This window comes from Ambystoma mexicanum, chromosome 4p (assembly GCF_040938575.1).
Source record: "Ambystoma mexicanum isolate Mex_15411 chromosome 4p, UKY_AmexF1_1, whole genome shotgun sequence".
Lineage (NCBI taxonomy): Eukaryota > Metazoa > Chordata > Amphibia > Caudata > Ambystomatidae > Ambystoma > Ambystoma mexicanum.
The window spans coordinates 1229150089-1229167047 of NC_090927.1; the positions used below are offsets into that span (position 1 = coordinate 1229150089).

Genomic DNA, 16959 nt, shown 5'->3' on the forward strand with positions numbered 1-16959 from the left:
AGCCTTGTGGATGATGCAGAGGCGTTTGAATTTAATCTGTGCTGCGATCAGGAGCCAGTGAAGACTTTGTAGGGCAGGAGAGATGCAGTCCCTGGGCTTGGCCAAGGATAAGTCTTGTTGCTCTATTCTGGATTAGCTGGAGGGGCCGCAGACTGGACAAAGGTAGATTAAGGAGAAGGCTATTGCAATAGTCAAGCCTTTAGAGAACCTGAGCACGGATGACATTGAGTCTCTGGGTGGAGGTGAGGAGAAGTAGAATTCCTTTCAGAAGTAAAAGCTGAAAATTGGACTTCTTGGCAATGTCTGAAGTATGAGGGACGAAGGAGAGTGAGAAGTCGAAGATGACTCCGAGGTTTCTAGCTTCCGAAGAGGGAGCAAGGGGTGAGCCCATGGAAGGCGGCCAGAGTGAAGGGAAGAAGTAGGCCGCCTGGGTCCCAATAGGGAGGATCTTTTGCAGGCATTGAGGCAAAGATAATTAGAAGTACACGAGGGCTGGATGGCTGAGAGGCAGTCAGGGATGAAGGAAGGGGCAAGGGCGTCTGTAGGAAGTTTGAAGAAGAGTTGTGTGTCATCAGCATAGCACTGGAAGTTGGGTGAGAAAGGGGAAATGAGGAATGCCAGCAGAGTAAGGTAGATGTGAAAGAGCCATGGCGAACGAAGGCTGCCCTGGGGGACGCCACAGGAGGAGGAGGAAGTACTGGAGGAGAAGGTGCCCAGTATGACTATAGAGGAGCAGTCTGTTAGGAAGGAGGTAAGCCAGTCCAGTGCCCGCTACTCGATACCAAGGGTGTCATGGTGCCTTCTTATGAGGATGGAACGGTTCACTGTGTCAAAAGTAGAAGAGAGATCAAGGAGGGTGAGGACACTCAGGGAGTTGGAATCAAAGGATGCAAGCAGTTCTTCACAGGTTTTCAGAAGAGCAGTTTCCGTGCCTCTGGCTGCTCGGAATCCAGACTGATGGTCGTGAAGACCGCCAACAAGTTCAGTGTGGGAGTTAAGTTGGGGGAGGGCCAACCTCTCAAGCAGTCTCCCCAGGAAAAGGGTGATGGAGATGGGGCGAAGTTGGCCGGACAGGAAGGGTCTGGTGACTGTTTTTTTAAGGAGGGGGCGCATAAGAGAGTGCTTGAGGGAAGAAGGAAAAGACCCAGTAGCAAAGGAGTGGTTACAAAGATCAGCGAGAGCTGGGGCGAGGAGGAGATGTTGTTCTTGATGAGCAAGGGGCAACTTGTTTGGAATAGACCTTCGTGGAGTTGACAACTCTGGTGACTTCATCCGGAGAGACAGAGGCAAAGGAGTGGAAGGAGGAGGTTGAGTGGTCAGAGGAGACAAGGGGGGGGGGGGATGTGTTCTAAGAGCGCGTGACAAGGCTGCTCAGTATGTCCTGGATTTTGGAGGTGAAGTGAGTGGCGAGTGCATTGCAAAGGGCCTGGGGAGGAATAGGGGCAGCGGATATTGCGGACGGGTTGGCAGGTTCCTTGCAGATTATGAAGAGTTCATCCAACCATCCATCAGTATGTGGACACTCAGCTTGCATCAAAATCAGTGGCCCCCAGGACATTGCTTGCCTCCACGAATGCCTGGTGCTATCCAAACACGTATGTCAAACGTGTACCTTAAACTGAACCTGCCAAGACCGAATTTGTCCTTCTCGGTCCTCTCACCAAACAAGAACCTGTGCAACAGATGCAAAAATGGCTGTATGGCATGTGCCTCGAAGGATTCACCCCTCAGCTGTCAAACTCAGCCATATACCATATGCCTGGCCTTCCTTCATTGTTGACATTAGCCTTTTTTTCCAAAAGCACATAACCAAAAAGGCACAAACCGCATATCTACAGATCCAAACACTCTGCAAAATCAAACCCTTCATTCCCCAAATGAATTCCGTATGATGGTCCAAGCCCTCGTTATCTCACACATTGGTGGGGAAAATGCCTCCTTACTGGGCTTCCAGATGCACACCTGGCCCCCCTCAAACCAACAGACCAGGCTGAAGCCCACCTCTTTACAAGGATATACGGGTTTACCTCTGTGTATACAAGCTTGTTCGTAGTAGTGGAAGCAAAACCCACGGCATGAACAGGTTTATAAATTCATTGTGCTAGACCTTGTGCCTGGTTGCTGTAAACTCTTTGTTTTAGTGCTCGGTTGATCCCAATGTATCCATTCAGTTACATGTAAACATGACTGTGATATAGGTTTTCCCAAGTAATTAAACAAAAGGTTTAAAAAGAAAAATCTGAAGAAATAGAACCAGGTAAGCGATCAAGACCTTGAGCACTCATAGGCTGAGACGAAAGAAGTCAGCAAACACCATACAAAACCTTAGAATTAAGAGTCTAACCATAAAATGTCCTTTTCTAGCTAGAAAAGAATGGGCCTTGTGCCCTTAGTCACAGCTTCCAATTAAAATCTTTTCAGGAGGCTAGGAGTCTCTTTTAGGAAGTTGCACAAGTGTTGGCTTGAGCCAACAAGTAGTTATAACTGTTTCAAGGTTCTGTAAACATTAAAGGAAAGTCTTTAAATGAGACTGTTTCCTTGAATACAGTAGTTCTCAGGAAAACGTAATAGAAATAGGAAGGGGAGCCCAAAGGACTTCACAGCAGCACTGCACATAGGGTGCTGTGTGCTGCAACAATTTATTACAGATGCCTTTAGTGAAATACATGGAGGAAAGCATGACTCCATTAAAAGTAAAAATAATACAGTAGCAGAAAAATCGGGTTCCCATTTCAGAGCAAAAACAATGAGTGAGTGTTAAAAAGTCCCACTCACTCGTGAGAATAAAGCACACACTCCCAGAAGTCCAGCAAAAGTGCTAGGGGTCTCAGGTTGAGGGGAATTGGCACAAGAAATTAAACTTCTCCTTAGCACACCTACTCGTTGGTTGGAAGAGCATTTCTCAAAGTGTGCATTTGGTTTGGAGAGACAAGTGATTTAATGTAGCCTATGATAGGTTGCATTACATATAGTCCCAAACGATCCTCAGGCCGCTTTGTTGCACTTGTTGAGGAAAGTAGTAGACCTAAAGGTGCTGCTGCTATCTGCACTAGAATCGGGATTGTAAGCAATGCAGAGTCTATCCAAATGTATTTAACAGTAACCAACAAGAAATCAAATTGTTGACTAATAACTAGAGCTCGCTTCAACAATCTAATGCTAAGAGCTAATACAGTTACTTGGCCCGGCTTTCCCCAATGACTCCAGTTGCCCCTGTTGCCATATGACTGTCGATGATCTTCTCCATTTTATATTTTTTTTACCCTTATTATTTAGACATCCTCCCAGTACTTCGGCATCAGAATTTCTTACAATGCCGCCCAAGCCCTATATTATCTTGCTTTGGCGGATTCACCTTGCGTGAATTGGGCGCTACTATCTTATTTAAACAGGCAATGATGGTAAGGAGATATTATTTGGATTTTTCTACCACAATTCTGTTTCATTAATGGGGTTTTATGTTATGGTTGATTGTATATATGCTGATTTTGTCACATTTATTTTTGTATCTGGAATTGTTCTTTTGACTGCTTTTATGACTTGCTGCGATGTTTAATGGATTTCTTTTTATCCGAATAGACGTATTATGATGATAACTTGAACGGATGATTTTAAATAGCCTTGCAGTGTTAAGGAAAAGCAAACTAGAGTATGCAAACTTGCACCGGCAGGATATTTAAGCCACCAAATACAAAGTTTAGTTGCGTTTTACAAATTCCTGACAAATGTGTAAATAATCTCAGGTGAAATTAAATACACCATTTCTTCTTACACCGAGTCATTTTTATATATCTTGAAGAGATGACTGGACTTCTTTTGGGGGCATGGCAATTACATCACTACAGGCAGGGCCTGCTACTCCAAAATGTGCTTTCTGAATTAGAGCTACCACCAAAATTCTAGGTAAAGAGGAAGGGAACCTTCCTACACAACTGCAGTATAAAAATATATGTATGTTAACTTAGAGGAGTAGCTGTCGCCAACGTTTATGGGACCAATATGTATCTTAAACAAGGGAAATGAGAAGAAAATCAGATTAGTATTCATCTTGCTGTGCCTTACAGTCCACATGGCATATGAATCGCTACTTTGTTTAATGGTTTATCTTGACAGCATGATAGGAACCTGTGCACATCAAGAAAACGGTTGTGTCTACACAGCTAGACACATCAGCTTAGGGTTTAGGAGATGTGTGAGTGGTCAGATAGCTAATTGAGGAACTGTTGGTATAGCACTATGTGTAAAAGTAATTTCGACCAATATCCACCAGAAATTTGCAGAAATCCATTTCATATGCGTTAACAAATCACTTGAAGCAAGCACATTCTAGAAAAAACCTGCAGTCATGAGCGGACCAGTACCTATCTTGTAGCCAAGGTGGCCTCATGATTCAGACGAATTGAAGGACAAGGCTTGCAGAAAAAAACGTTACCTATTGAAGTCTCACTAAATGCTGTTCCACACCAAACAATTCCCTTGTATGAAGCAAATAGCAACTCATGTAGTGTGCCAAGGCACTGCCTTTTGTAATACAAATAAATGAATAAAGTATTAGTACCTTGAAAATTATTCTTCTTATCCAAGGTTTATCAGACAAGAAATCCATCATCGAGAATCCAGGATTTCGTCGAACAGCAGACATCGCTACCCAGTAGCCCCCAGAACTGCTTAGTCGAATGTTGTCTGGAAAGCCAGGCATATTTTCCACAAACATATCTGCTCCTCCTTTCATTAACCCTGATACATAGTACCTGCAGTGACGAGATATTGAACAACCACAAAAAATAAAACAGAAATAAACCATCAGTCAGCTACATTGAAACATCATAATTAAAATCAAATATTTAAAAAAAGAGAAATGTAACTACTTATTCATCATGTTTGTGAAGAAATCTCATTGTTTTCTGAACATTTCAAATTATTGTCACTGAAATAACATATGATGACCATACACCACCTCCTTGCCATCATTGACACCAAGCACCAGAACTGACTTCATGCTGACCTGTACCTTACTTGGCAAGGCCAGCAGCAAGCCAACGACATCCATCATGACATATGGGAAACAGCACACAGTCGCAGGTTTACAAAGGCCTTAATACAGTTAATTTCCAAAATCAGGCGAGAGGAATAAAACAATGCTTAATACATCAGAAAGTGCGATGCTGCCTATGAAGTTTCAGGAGACCAAATGGAGGGATAACACAAGAGACAATGCAACGCAAGAGAAGCCTTCTTGACATTCCGCTTTCTCCACAGTTGGGAAGTCTCTAAGGGAGTTTTGAGCCAGACAACTTTGCCCTTCTCACAGTGTCTACAATGTTCATGGGCTCCTTTAACTTGTTTAAGATGATGGACTTAAAGGTATAAGTAACTCAATGGGATAGACGTCCAAGTAACTCGTGCAAGGTAATATAAGAAATACAAAGTCTGCGATGGGGTAACCAATCAAAAATGACAGGAATGTGAGCGTCCAACTCTTATCTAGAAAGCAAAAAGGTTCTGGGTATCCAAGCAGAACAGTGTTCTGCCAAAGTCATTTGCAAAGGGGTGACAATTTTGTCAAGCAGCCGGACGTCTTGACAATGCTCGCCCACAGTCCAAACTTTGGTCACAGAGTTGGCTTGTCCCAAAGTTGGTGATGGCTGGAAATGAGCTCTTTGTCCACTATAGACAAAGCAAAGGCCCCTTGCAACTACCAGGAAAGACCTCTACCCTGCCCTTAAGGAGATCAAAGTGTCAGCAAAGCCTGTAGGTATTCCCCACCTTACAAGGTTGGTTTGCATAGAATGAATTGGCACACTACTTAAGTCTAGTCTTTAGCAATTCTTCAGGTTTCACCCAACGTAACCTGGGATAATTCAGATGTGGAGCCCTTGCTCCCTGTGCCTTAGCGAGGCTCAGTTTCACCTCACTGAGGAGGCCCAACAAGGCCGTAACACGTGTCTGAGGTTGCTGATGGTAATCTTGTTCAGAGGAGAATTGCTAAGCATTTCGGTGCTGGACTGCCCTTGTGGGTGGGACCAGACTGATATCACAATGGATATTTCTCCTCTTTGAAGAGTCGGTGAGTTAAAATGTGGTTGTAGACCCCCCCCAGAGTGGAGGAAATTCCAAAAATTAGGTTATTTGAACCATGTTCATTCTCAGTAGAGGGGCTCCCACACTTGGTTCAATGTGTTGCCTATTTCTTTCTTTTTAGACGGTTCTCATTTGGGTAACAAGTTGCTGCTTCCAAGACTAAAGGCTTAAAAAGGGCAACTACCATCCTGGGGATTGCATGCATGCCATTTTGCACTTGTCTTCTGCAGCCCCTGAACGTTCCTTGGATCCTGACAACAAGAGCTGCTCCCCTTTTTCTCCCTTCACAAACATAGTCCTCAGCTTGTGAGTGGTTCCACCATTCAGTTCGCAGGTCATTCAGTTTCGGGGCAATGCTACCTTCTTTGAAATATTCATAGTTTTATATTGCGACCTGTCAATCACACTTGTAGGTTTCCTGTTGGCCCAAACCATTGGGTTTTGTGCCCAGGGGTGGTTTGCATTACCTACCGGGTTGGCACCACGACTCAACTAAGATCAAAGATGGTAGGGTTAGCCTCCTGTTCTTCACACGGTTTAGACCCATGCTCTTAACATCCAGAATGGGGTCAGGTATCCACAGTGAGTCCACACTGTGAAGCACACAATCCAATTTAGCAGGACTGTATACTGTGACGAATCCCAGGGTATTGTCACCGTTTCCATGGGGGGAGGCCCCTTTCCATGAGGACAGGGAGGTGAGGCTGCTACCCAATAGTCCCCCTCGGGGTGGTACTCAGCGAGTGGATCTCATGGGAGGGAAATCCTTCATGGGACCAATGACGATGGCCCTAGGAGAATGCAGTATTCACTTACTCCTTTGGCATCCCCACTCTCCTTACTCCCAACTCTGGCCCCTCTGATCCCTCATACCGCTGTGTGTTATGGTGGAGTAGAAGGTCTCATTGCCAATACTGGGACGGAAGAGGGAGACTTACCCAAGCTTAATACAAAATACCATTGAGACTAAGAAGATGGAACAAGGAGGCAAAAGCCCACCGCAGAATCAACACAGGGAGTACAGTTGTCAAGAGGCAGCCCTAATCATAAAAAGGGAAAGACGTCATTTCTGTGGCAGGGGACCCAAAGGCTGGAACCCGGGATGCAGAGAGTTGCAACTATCGAAGAGGTCCAAGTGAGGCAGACCTGACCAGCGGCAGAGAGAAAGGAAGCCAGACGGCTAAAGCAGAACGAGGACGGGGGAAGCTAGAGACGTGAGGGAGAATCTGCAGCTGCGGAGTTACGAGAAAGAGAACGCTGAGTGTGGCAGCAACAGAGAAGCTCTGCTTCTTTACTTTCATACATTTATATAGCGCAACCATGGACCCAAAGGCGTGAGGGCACTACATGACAAATACCACAAATAAAGCCAAAAGATCCAAAAAGGGAAGCCAGAAGGAGAATATTTTAAGAGCATGTCAAGATCATTTAATTGAACAAATAGGTCTTTCATCTTTTCTTAAACAGGTCCCCTGCAGAAGAGACCGAAGACCACCCCAAGACTTCCCAAATGTAGGGAAAAGGTTGGACCGGCTTTTGGGGCAGAGAGGGAGCTGACAAGCCCTGTGAATATATTAGGAAGAGCACAAGGGGATAAACGAGGAATTGTACAATTTGATACAAACTTTGTAAAAATGATAACCAAATCTCGAAGACATTGGAATTATACAAGATGATACGAACGTTGGGAATACACCTAAGTGGGATAGTACCTGGCGGGAGAGTATACCAGGTCTATCCAAGTAGACTACAAGTAAAACAGGGACAGAGATCCTGCAGAAGAGCAGGTTTTGGGACCCATATGAAAGCGGGGAAGCCCTGCCAGTGTACAACAGGGTCTGGGAACCAAATGGAAATGGACAGGGCCCATCAGTATATAAGGGTTGAAGACCCACAACAGTGCAAAGATACCTATAAACAGTGGGCTGGAGTCAGGGAGACCCCGAGAAAGATAAAACAGGAAACCAGCGACAGAGCAAACATCTATGGAACTCAAAATTATGAAATCAAGTCTGGCAGGTTCGTGAACCAGGCTTGATACACTATTGGTGAAGTCTACGGTCAGGTCTGGCAGGTCAGTGAACCAGCCCTCATAAAAGACTGCAGAGGTACATTTTTGATTCACAGGCAGTGGAAGAGGTTCCCTCCCAGAGATTGGGGAACTGGCTTGTCTTTAAATTGGTCTAATTTAACTACATATTTTTTCACAAGACTGACTTGGAGTCAGTGTCCAGAATGAGAGGGGCCTCCTTCTGGATTAATGAGACATCTAGTTTTCTTTAGTTAGTTTGAAAGCGTAAGGGACGGAAAAACGTTTAGACACAGCACAGTGGTCATTTTACTTTACGGACATCCTGACTGGGTCCTTAGTATTTTTGTTGAGGTAGTGCAACCCCTCATAGTAAGCAGGACAAGAATTGTTTTTCTTTGTCTTTTGCCGATTGTAAGTAAAAGTCTATGCCAACCAATTTACCACAACTTTGTCATGACTCGTACTTCTGCAACCTTACAATACAAATATAAATATTAATTCTAGGCCTTAAACACACACTTAAAAATTAAACTAGCAGGTGATACTATCACACAATAGTCAGTAATAAACATATACATTCACCCTAGGTTCTTAAAATGCATTCCAACACTTCAATTAACAAAAGAGGTAAGTAGAGTAATGCAGTAAAGATGGAACCAAGTCACAAGTGATATTTCCCAACTTCACCAGTCAAATCACTAAGAACGGGACATTGTGCCTAAAAGTCACAGAAGCCACAATGCAGCATCCTTCCATTTGCAGATGTAGAAGTCCTATCAGGATAGGATGCCTTGAGGCTGGGATGCTGAAATTCAGCAGGAAGGTGATTTATACCATATGCCGGTGACCACCAAAGTTGTGAGTGCAAACACGGAAGCTGACAAAAAAAAAAGAAAAGAAAAGAAAAACAAAACGCCCAAGGGTGTCCCCTGCTTCCATTAAAAAAAGAGCGGGGGACAAAGAAAAAAAAAAAAAGAGAAAAGGACCCTGCGGTGGAAGTTCCACCTCTCAATGGGTATTGTGGGCATTGCAGTGAAGGAGTAAAGGTAAGTTGGCTGCTGGAGCCAAGTATGGATGCATTAGGGTTAGGGAGGTGGAGGGAGGGAGGGATGGCTCGCTGTGGTGATGTTCGTGATTATTTCCTTAACAAACATTTCAAACTCATAATTTACGTTTTCACAATTTTAGTAATCAAAATAATCACGTACATCTGCAAACAGAGAACAGTGACGGTTCTAGCGAGGTAGCCCACTGGAGAGCTGGACAGTCGAGGGACTCTTCCAAAGACTGAGGACGGCTGGATCCTCAAGAACACGTCGAGACTGGTTGGTCACACAAGTCCAAGGGTTGAAGCACCATAAAGGGCCTTTACAGATCAGGCAGTCCAACAGGGCTTAACTGGGCTAGACACAGGAAAAGATACCAGGTCTCTTTGGGAGTCTTTGTCGGATCTTCAGTCTGCTGTTCCTCTATGAGGGGCTCTTGGCTCTAGTGCTGATCTGAAGGAATGGCTGCAAGAGTCCTCTTCATATGCAAAATCCAGCATGGAAGCAAGGCCAAGCCCTCCAATGGTAAAAGATCTGCATAATTCAAAAAGCCAGTAGTTGTCCAATCAGGGACAACTATTAGTTTCACTCATGCCCCACAGATGTGGAGCAGGACCAGATAGTCCCACCCACTTCTTGGGCCACACACACAGACAAAGGCAGCACTAGCCAGTGAAAGCAGCAGCTTTCCCAGGCAAGTGCATGACCTTATATGGGATTTCCTGACTTTGCATGGCGGGAAGAAGGCCAAACAACAATATGGCCAAAGAACAAGTGAAAATCTTGTGACGTGGCCTTTTTGGGACACTAGCCACGTTTAGTAGCCATATGTTTTAAGGTACATTTAAAAGAAACCAAATATCCCAAGTGTAAAATGCTAGGGTGATACAAAAGTATCCCTATTGCACAGCATACCCCAAAATGTAAAAGATAAAAGGGAAGCATAGTTCCCAGTATTGATAGTCTGAAGGAGTGATCATTTTCCACCCTAATAAGTGAGCAAAAGACAGGGGAGGTGAAGCTGAAGGCTGTACTTCCCCTCAAAAAGTCAGAACAGGTTAAGAAACAAAGAAAAATGTTTGGGCTTCCGTAGAAACTATGGAGGGAAAGTTGTCAAAAGAGAAATCTTTCCAAACACCAGTAGACGGGGAGGAAAAACAAGTTGCTTTTGGCATAGGGGGAAATGAAGTCCAGACATGAAGTGTACTTGTCCATGTTCTAATGTACACTGTTATCATACAATTTCTTTCAGAACAAATGGTTGCCTTGTTTTTGTCCAATTTAGATTATTATGGGCATGGCAAGATCCAGTCAATTTCCTATGAAATGGGAGTAATGTAAGAAATCCTGGGAAATATTCAGCTCTCCTCTTCCAGGGGAGAATTTGCTTTACTTTGTATGCACCCCTACAGAGCATACATTAACAAAGCGGCCTTCCTTAAACTTGGAGACTCGTACTTAAAATTGCACACTACTGTTGGTGTTCGGTGGTGTTCGAGTGGAGGAAAACAATCCTGTTTATTTATATAGCGCGCAAAACCCGGACGTATCTCACACAGCATCACAGGTGACCAAGAGGGTGTGGGGGGCACACAGCATCACAGGTGACAAGGGAGGTGGGGGCACACAGCATCACAGGCAACCAGGGCGAGGGGGTGGGGGCACACAGCATCACAGGTGACCGGAAGGAGGGGGTGGGGGGCACACAGCATTACAGGCGACTGGGGGAAGGTGCGGGCACATAGCATCGTAGGTGACCGGGGGGGCACACACAGCATCACAGGCGACGGGGGAATGGGGTTGGTGGACACCCAGCATCACAGGCGACCAGGGGGGAGGAGGTGGGGCACACAGTACCACAGGCGACCAGGAGGGAGGGGGTGGGGCACACAGTACCACAGGTGACCGGCGGGGAGGTGGGGGGCCACACAGCATCACGGGTGGCCGGGGGGGCACACACAGCATCATAGGTGACCGGGGGGGCACACAGCATCACAGGCGACCGGGCTGGGGGTTGGGTAGCGTACAGGAAACAGGCAGGATCCTTCGATGTGGGCCTTAGTTGCTGGTGCTGGCTCCCACCTCCCGGAGACACTCAATGGGTCAAATGAAACTCGCTGCCCAATGGGAATGGGCCAGACTGCAGGCACAGGGAAGAGCCAGAAGATGGTTAGACTGGAACAGCCGTCTTTGAGCAATTAACAATGCAGGGCTTAAAAGCCACAAAAGCACTGTGCCACACACAGACCAAATTCAAGGCTGTATTAATCAGGACGACACAGCCGCGTGTTGAAAAGGCACCACAATTATTCTGGATACAAAACCGGCCTTTTCGCGCTCTCCCGCAATACATTTCTAAATTATTCAAAGAAGCTCCAGCATTTAAGGAAAAATGCAGGCAGAGTGGTAGAAATAACAGAGTGAGTCATGAGGCCCCTGCCTTAGGTGGAGCTGGTAGGAGGCCCCACACCTCTGCAGCTTCATCGAGTGAAATCTGCATCTGAGCAAATTGTGTGCTCTCACAGACTAAAAGTACATTGAAATAAGACAGTGATGCATGGCCAGGGTGGCCTTCTTCTGCATGCACACACCTGCACTTGTGGTAAACCGCTTCTGTCTGTTTCAGTCTCCAAAAGCCACACCCGGACTCTCAACCTCATCTATGTATGGGCTTGAACGGCACTGTACAATGTAATGACCCACACAGCCCCTAGTTCATATATAGTTAATTCTAGGTTTGATCAGTGTACTGTATAATTTTCCAAGCTGGGATATGTCTTGTTCTTGAGAAATTGCTTTGTGGCCAGATTAACTAGTGGACTAATAATGCCATATGCAATATTGCATGTTGCAACATTTTAGGCTAGCAGCATCAATATCACCTAACTGATGAAAATAGCATGGTCATTTTCTATGGACAATGCAGACACTGGCATGACGATGTACACTACTCTGGCAAAGTGAAACTATTGCAGCAACGTGAACATGAGAGTCTGAGCTCAATTGGTCTAGACCGAAGAGTGCCAGAGCATGCTTGAAAATCACCCCTCAAATGCTGGCCCATTGAGGATCATATTAGCAGCAACCTTGGATATGTTAGAAATACTCTGAAAATATTGACAACATCCAAGAATGTTTGCACAACATGCATACGTTGACAGTATCTTGGTAGGACTCCGACAAACGCAGTATTCTTTGGAACTGCCTGTAAATCCTAAGAATTTATATTAAATTGTAAAATGAACCACACACTCCCTCCCCACAAACCCTCCATTAGATTTTAAAAGTTTCTGGGAGCAATAGAAAAATACTCATCTTCTGTTTAGAACGGTGTGTGTATGGGAAGGCTGAAATGTTTTGCTCACTGATGGGTGCATATGGATGAGTAGTTTGGTGCCCCAAAGAAATCCTTAACATAGTTTTGCCCTAAACTCAAGAGACCTCATACACTCACCCCCACCAGATCTTCCCGCAGACAAGTGGTTCACCCCTTACATCAAATTCCTCAAAACACTTAACACAGATGGCCGACAAACCCTTCTCCTTGTAATAGAGCCACTTACGGCAGGCAGTTCAAGGCATACAGGGCAGAAATCTGGAAAATCAAAACCTTTTACTGGAACCTAATCTCTAATGCCCGCTACTCCAGGCAGGAACTCCACAAGATCGTCTCAGAATTCATGGCCCTTACCTGGATTTCCACCCCCATCCCCTCTACAATCTCCCAAGCACTCTGATGCCCTCTCGGACCACTTTTACAACATCGCTATTGAAAGAAACCACACCAGTAGCACTAAGAAAGCAGCACTCCCACCAATCCCGACGGCTCCCTTGTGGGAAACTGGACTTCCCCCGCCAGCCCCACTATCCTCTCTTCCTTCTCCACCATCTTCCAGCCCAAATTCCTGAAGCTACTCGCTACCAGCCGCACTTCTGGATCTCCAGGAGATCCATGCCCCCTCTCGCCTCCCTCCTTAAGAATATAATCTCTTCAATCTGTGCAGGCAGCATTGTGAGATCTGTAATTAACCATTCCCTGACCTCAAGCATTTTCTCTGCAGCATTCAAGACATCGCACTTCAAACCCCTACTCAAAAAAACCTCCATTGACCCACTCCTTGCGGCCAACTACCTACTAATCTCCAACGACAGATTCATAGACAAACTCATTGACCCTACGGCATACTCCCAGCTCTGCCTTTTCACTGAATCGAACTCCATGCTCGACCCCACCCAGACTGATTACAGACCCCTCTGAGAAACTGAATCATCCCTCGTCTCCATTTGGGATGACCTGAAAAGAACCAGAGACTCAGGAGGCTGTCCGGCACTTACCCTCCTTGACCTCTCGGCAGCATTTGACACTATCGATCAAAGCATCCTCACGGACAGTCTCCACTCACTCAGCATCTGGGACACTGCACTAAGATGGATCTCTTCTTTCCTCACTAACCGATCACAAATCACCCTCCTCCCTCCCAACACCTTTACCCCCCCGCCCTGTCATCAACGGAGTCCCACAGGGCACCTCCCTATCCCCTTTACTCTTCAACGCCTGAGTCCCTGCTCTGCTCTAATCCACTCACATGACCTAACCTGCTACAACTATGCTGATGACCTCTCCATAAAAGCCTTGATTACTGGAATTTTCCACCACAAAACCTTCTTCTAGGATGTGGTGTAAGCTGAAAGTGCAACTAAGTGGACTTTTAAGGAATTGAAGACCAGGCCTGAATCTAGTAGGTGAGCCAGGTACAGGACAATATGTACTGGTGAGCAGTCAATGGGATTGATGCTCTTTGCATTGCACCAGATGATAAAGCGTTTCCATTTGCTGGAGTAGCAATGTCTGGTGTTAGGTTTTCGTGCTTCTCGAAGTATGTCCATGCATCTTTGAGGGAGTTGGAGGTGTCCGAACTCTATGACCTCAGGAGCCAGGCACTAAGTTGAGAGTTTGCGGGCATGGGTGAAGTGTCCCCCCCCCCGTCTTGTGATAACATGTTGTATGGACATGGCAGATTCCTTGAAGGGGAGACTGACATTGCCATCAGATGAGAGAACCAGGGTTGGCAGGCCCACATCGGGGCCCCCAGGATGATCGTGACTGGTTCCTGGTGCATCTTGTGCACTATCTTGTTGTGTAGGGGAGTCTAGGGAAAAGCATAGACAAGTTTCCCTGACCATGTTATCCAGAGTCAGTTCCCCTTGGAGGGGTTCAGCAGGTACCTGGAGGCGTAATCTGGGCATTGTGCGTTCTCCAGATTTGTGAATAAGTCGATCTCTGGGAAGCCCCAATCTGCGAAGACATTGAGAACAATGTCTTCGTGCAATCGCCACTCGTACCGTACAGGTAGTGGGAGGTCTCTGCAGACCATGTTCGCCAGAAGATTGTTCCTCCTGTCGCAACATGTTCCAGCGGAACTCATTTTGTGTTTGAGAGCCCATTTCCAAAAGCATATCTACTGATTTAGAGATGTTAAGAGGGTGTATTTCATGAAGTGTATTTGAGTGTTATTGTTATATTGCTCCCTTCTGAAGAAGGCTTATTCTAGCTGACTGACAGATAAAAACAAAATAGCAATTGTTTATTCAAGAAACCTGGAGTGTAAGAGTTATTTGAATATTCGTAACTGTAAATCTCTATGTTACTCCACTACAGCTCACATTGACCCCTCTTGAGATAAGCCTGGCTGCTCAAAATGCTACCAAAACTGTGTAGTACAAGCTTACACAAAAGGTTGGGTTTCCTATACCCGTAGTCAGAGTTGTTTGTAGTGTTCCCAGAGAGTACTGTATACAAACTTTGCCTAACACTGTTGGCAGGTGGTGAGGATATATTGTAGAGTTGTTACACTAGAATTTGCATTGCTTTTGTTCAACTAAAAAACTTCACAAGGCTAAGCTCCACTAGAAAAGCAATTGTAACATGCCAGATATAGATAACTTCAGGCAGGAAACCCTGATCATTCTAACAGCAGATCAACTGAAAGAAATGTGTAAAGTCAGGAGTCTCCCTGTTAAAGGAAAGAAAAATGAATTGATTACAAGATTGTTGAATAATATTGGTTGTGGAAGACCATGCTACCAGATATCCTGAAGCCATACCTATAAGGACTGTCACTGCTCAAGCAGTGGCTAAGGCCCTACTTGGTATTTTTACCAGAGTAGGTTTTCCTAAGGAAGATATCTCTGACAGGGGATCTAATGTCTCACTACATGCAAGCCATGTGGAAAAACTGTGGAGTGACCTACAAGTTCTCAACAGCATACCATCCCCAGACCAATGGGTTAGTAGAGAGGTTTAATAGAACTATGAAGAGCATGATAGGTGCTTTAGAAGAACCCCTTATAAGAAAGTGGGACCTTCTACTGCTTCTTTGCTTATAGAGAAGTCCTTCAGGAAGGGGTTGGATGCAGCCCCTTTGAGCTCCTCTATGGTCATCCGGTTAGAGGTGCATTGGCCCTAATCAAGGAGGGGTTGGAGAGTGCTTCTTCCCACAAGCCAGTGGGAGTCATTGACTATGTGTTAGGTCTCCAAAAGAGAATGACCCACATGATGACAGAAAGCAGGTCAGGCTCTGGTGAAGCATTGGCATGACCAGAAGACCAAAATGGTTGAGTTTGGTCAAGACCAGCTAGTTCTAGTTATGGTACCTACAAGGCAGAGGGCCTTACAGGACAAATGGATTGTACCCTTCAAGTTGTGACAAAATTTGGAGAGGTCAATTATGTGGTGGACTTGGGCAACCCTAAAGAGGACCCCAGGGTCTTTCACACCAACCGCCTAAAGGCCTATGTCTCTAGACCAGAACTGGGAGCTTTGTTTCTAGCCTCTGCTCAAGAGGAGGAGGTGAGTGAACCTCTACCTGGCCTCCTTTAGGGACAACCATTAGATGGGAAAATAGAAGTTAATCTATCTTCTGATCTGACACTGGAACAGAAGGAGGAGTGCACAATTCGGTTAAATCAGTTTGCCCCTCTGTTTTCACTATCACCAGGCTTGACCCCTTGAGGCTAGCATGAGATTCTCACTGGTGACCGTTTACCTGTTAAAATCAGAGGTTACGGAATGTCAGACCATGTAAGAACCCACATCAAGGAAGAGGTCAACAAGATGCTTGATCTCGGGGTAATAGAGCCATCTACAAGTCTATGGTCTAGTCCAGTTGTGCTAGTAAAAAAGGCAGGATCCAAGGAGTTGAGATTCTGTGTGGAGTACAGAGCCCTTAATGCAGTCACCACGACTGATGCCCATGCTTTACCTGGACAGATGAGCTGGTGGACAAACTTGGTTCAGCCAAGTACCTCAGTACATTTGACCTAACCTCAGGCTATTAGCAAATAACTCTGACAGAACATGCCAAGAAGAAAACTGCATTTACAACGCCAGGAGGTCTCTACCAGTTTAAGGTTATGCCTTTTGGACTAAATAATGCACCTGCTACATTCCAAAGGATGGTGAATCATGTTCTGAATGGGATGGAGGACTCCTGCATTGTATACGTGGATGACATTGCAGTGTTCAGCCCTACTTGGAAGGAACATATTGACCACTTAGGAAATGTATTGCAGGCTCTTCGGCAGGCCAATCTGACCATAAAAGCAATTAAATGTCAAATTGGTCACAGTAAAGTGGTCCACCTTGGACAGGAGGTAGGCGGTGGTGAAATAAGGCCATTGCCTAGCAAAGTACAAGCTGTACACGACTGGGCCACCCCTACTACTCAAACCCAAGCGAGAGCCTTTCTAGATCTCACAGGTGAGAACTATGGGTCCATAGCTTCTCCATTGAATGTGGTG

At 45.5% G+C, this 16959-nt stretch overlaps 1 protein-coding gene across 1 annotated transcript in view; it reads right to left on the reverse strand.

Annotated features, from left to right (window-relative positions):
* Window positions 1–16959, reverse strand: part of APMAP (adipocyte plasma membrane associated protein) — a 200833-nt gene that overhangs the window by 26747 nt on the left and 157127 nt on the right. The window contains exon 8 of the mRNA XM_069606882.1: window positions 4559–4751. Coding sequence (XP_069462983.1) covers window positions 4559–4751 — 193 coding nt within the window. The remainder of the gene's footprint in view (window positions 1–4558; window positions 4752–16959) is intronic.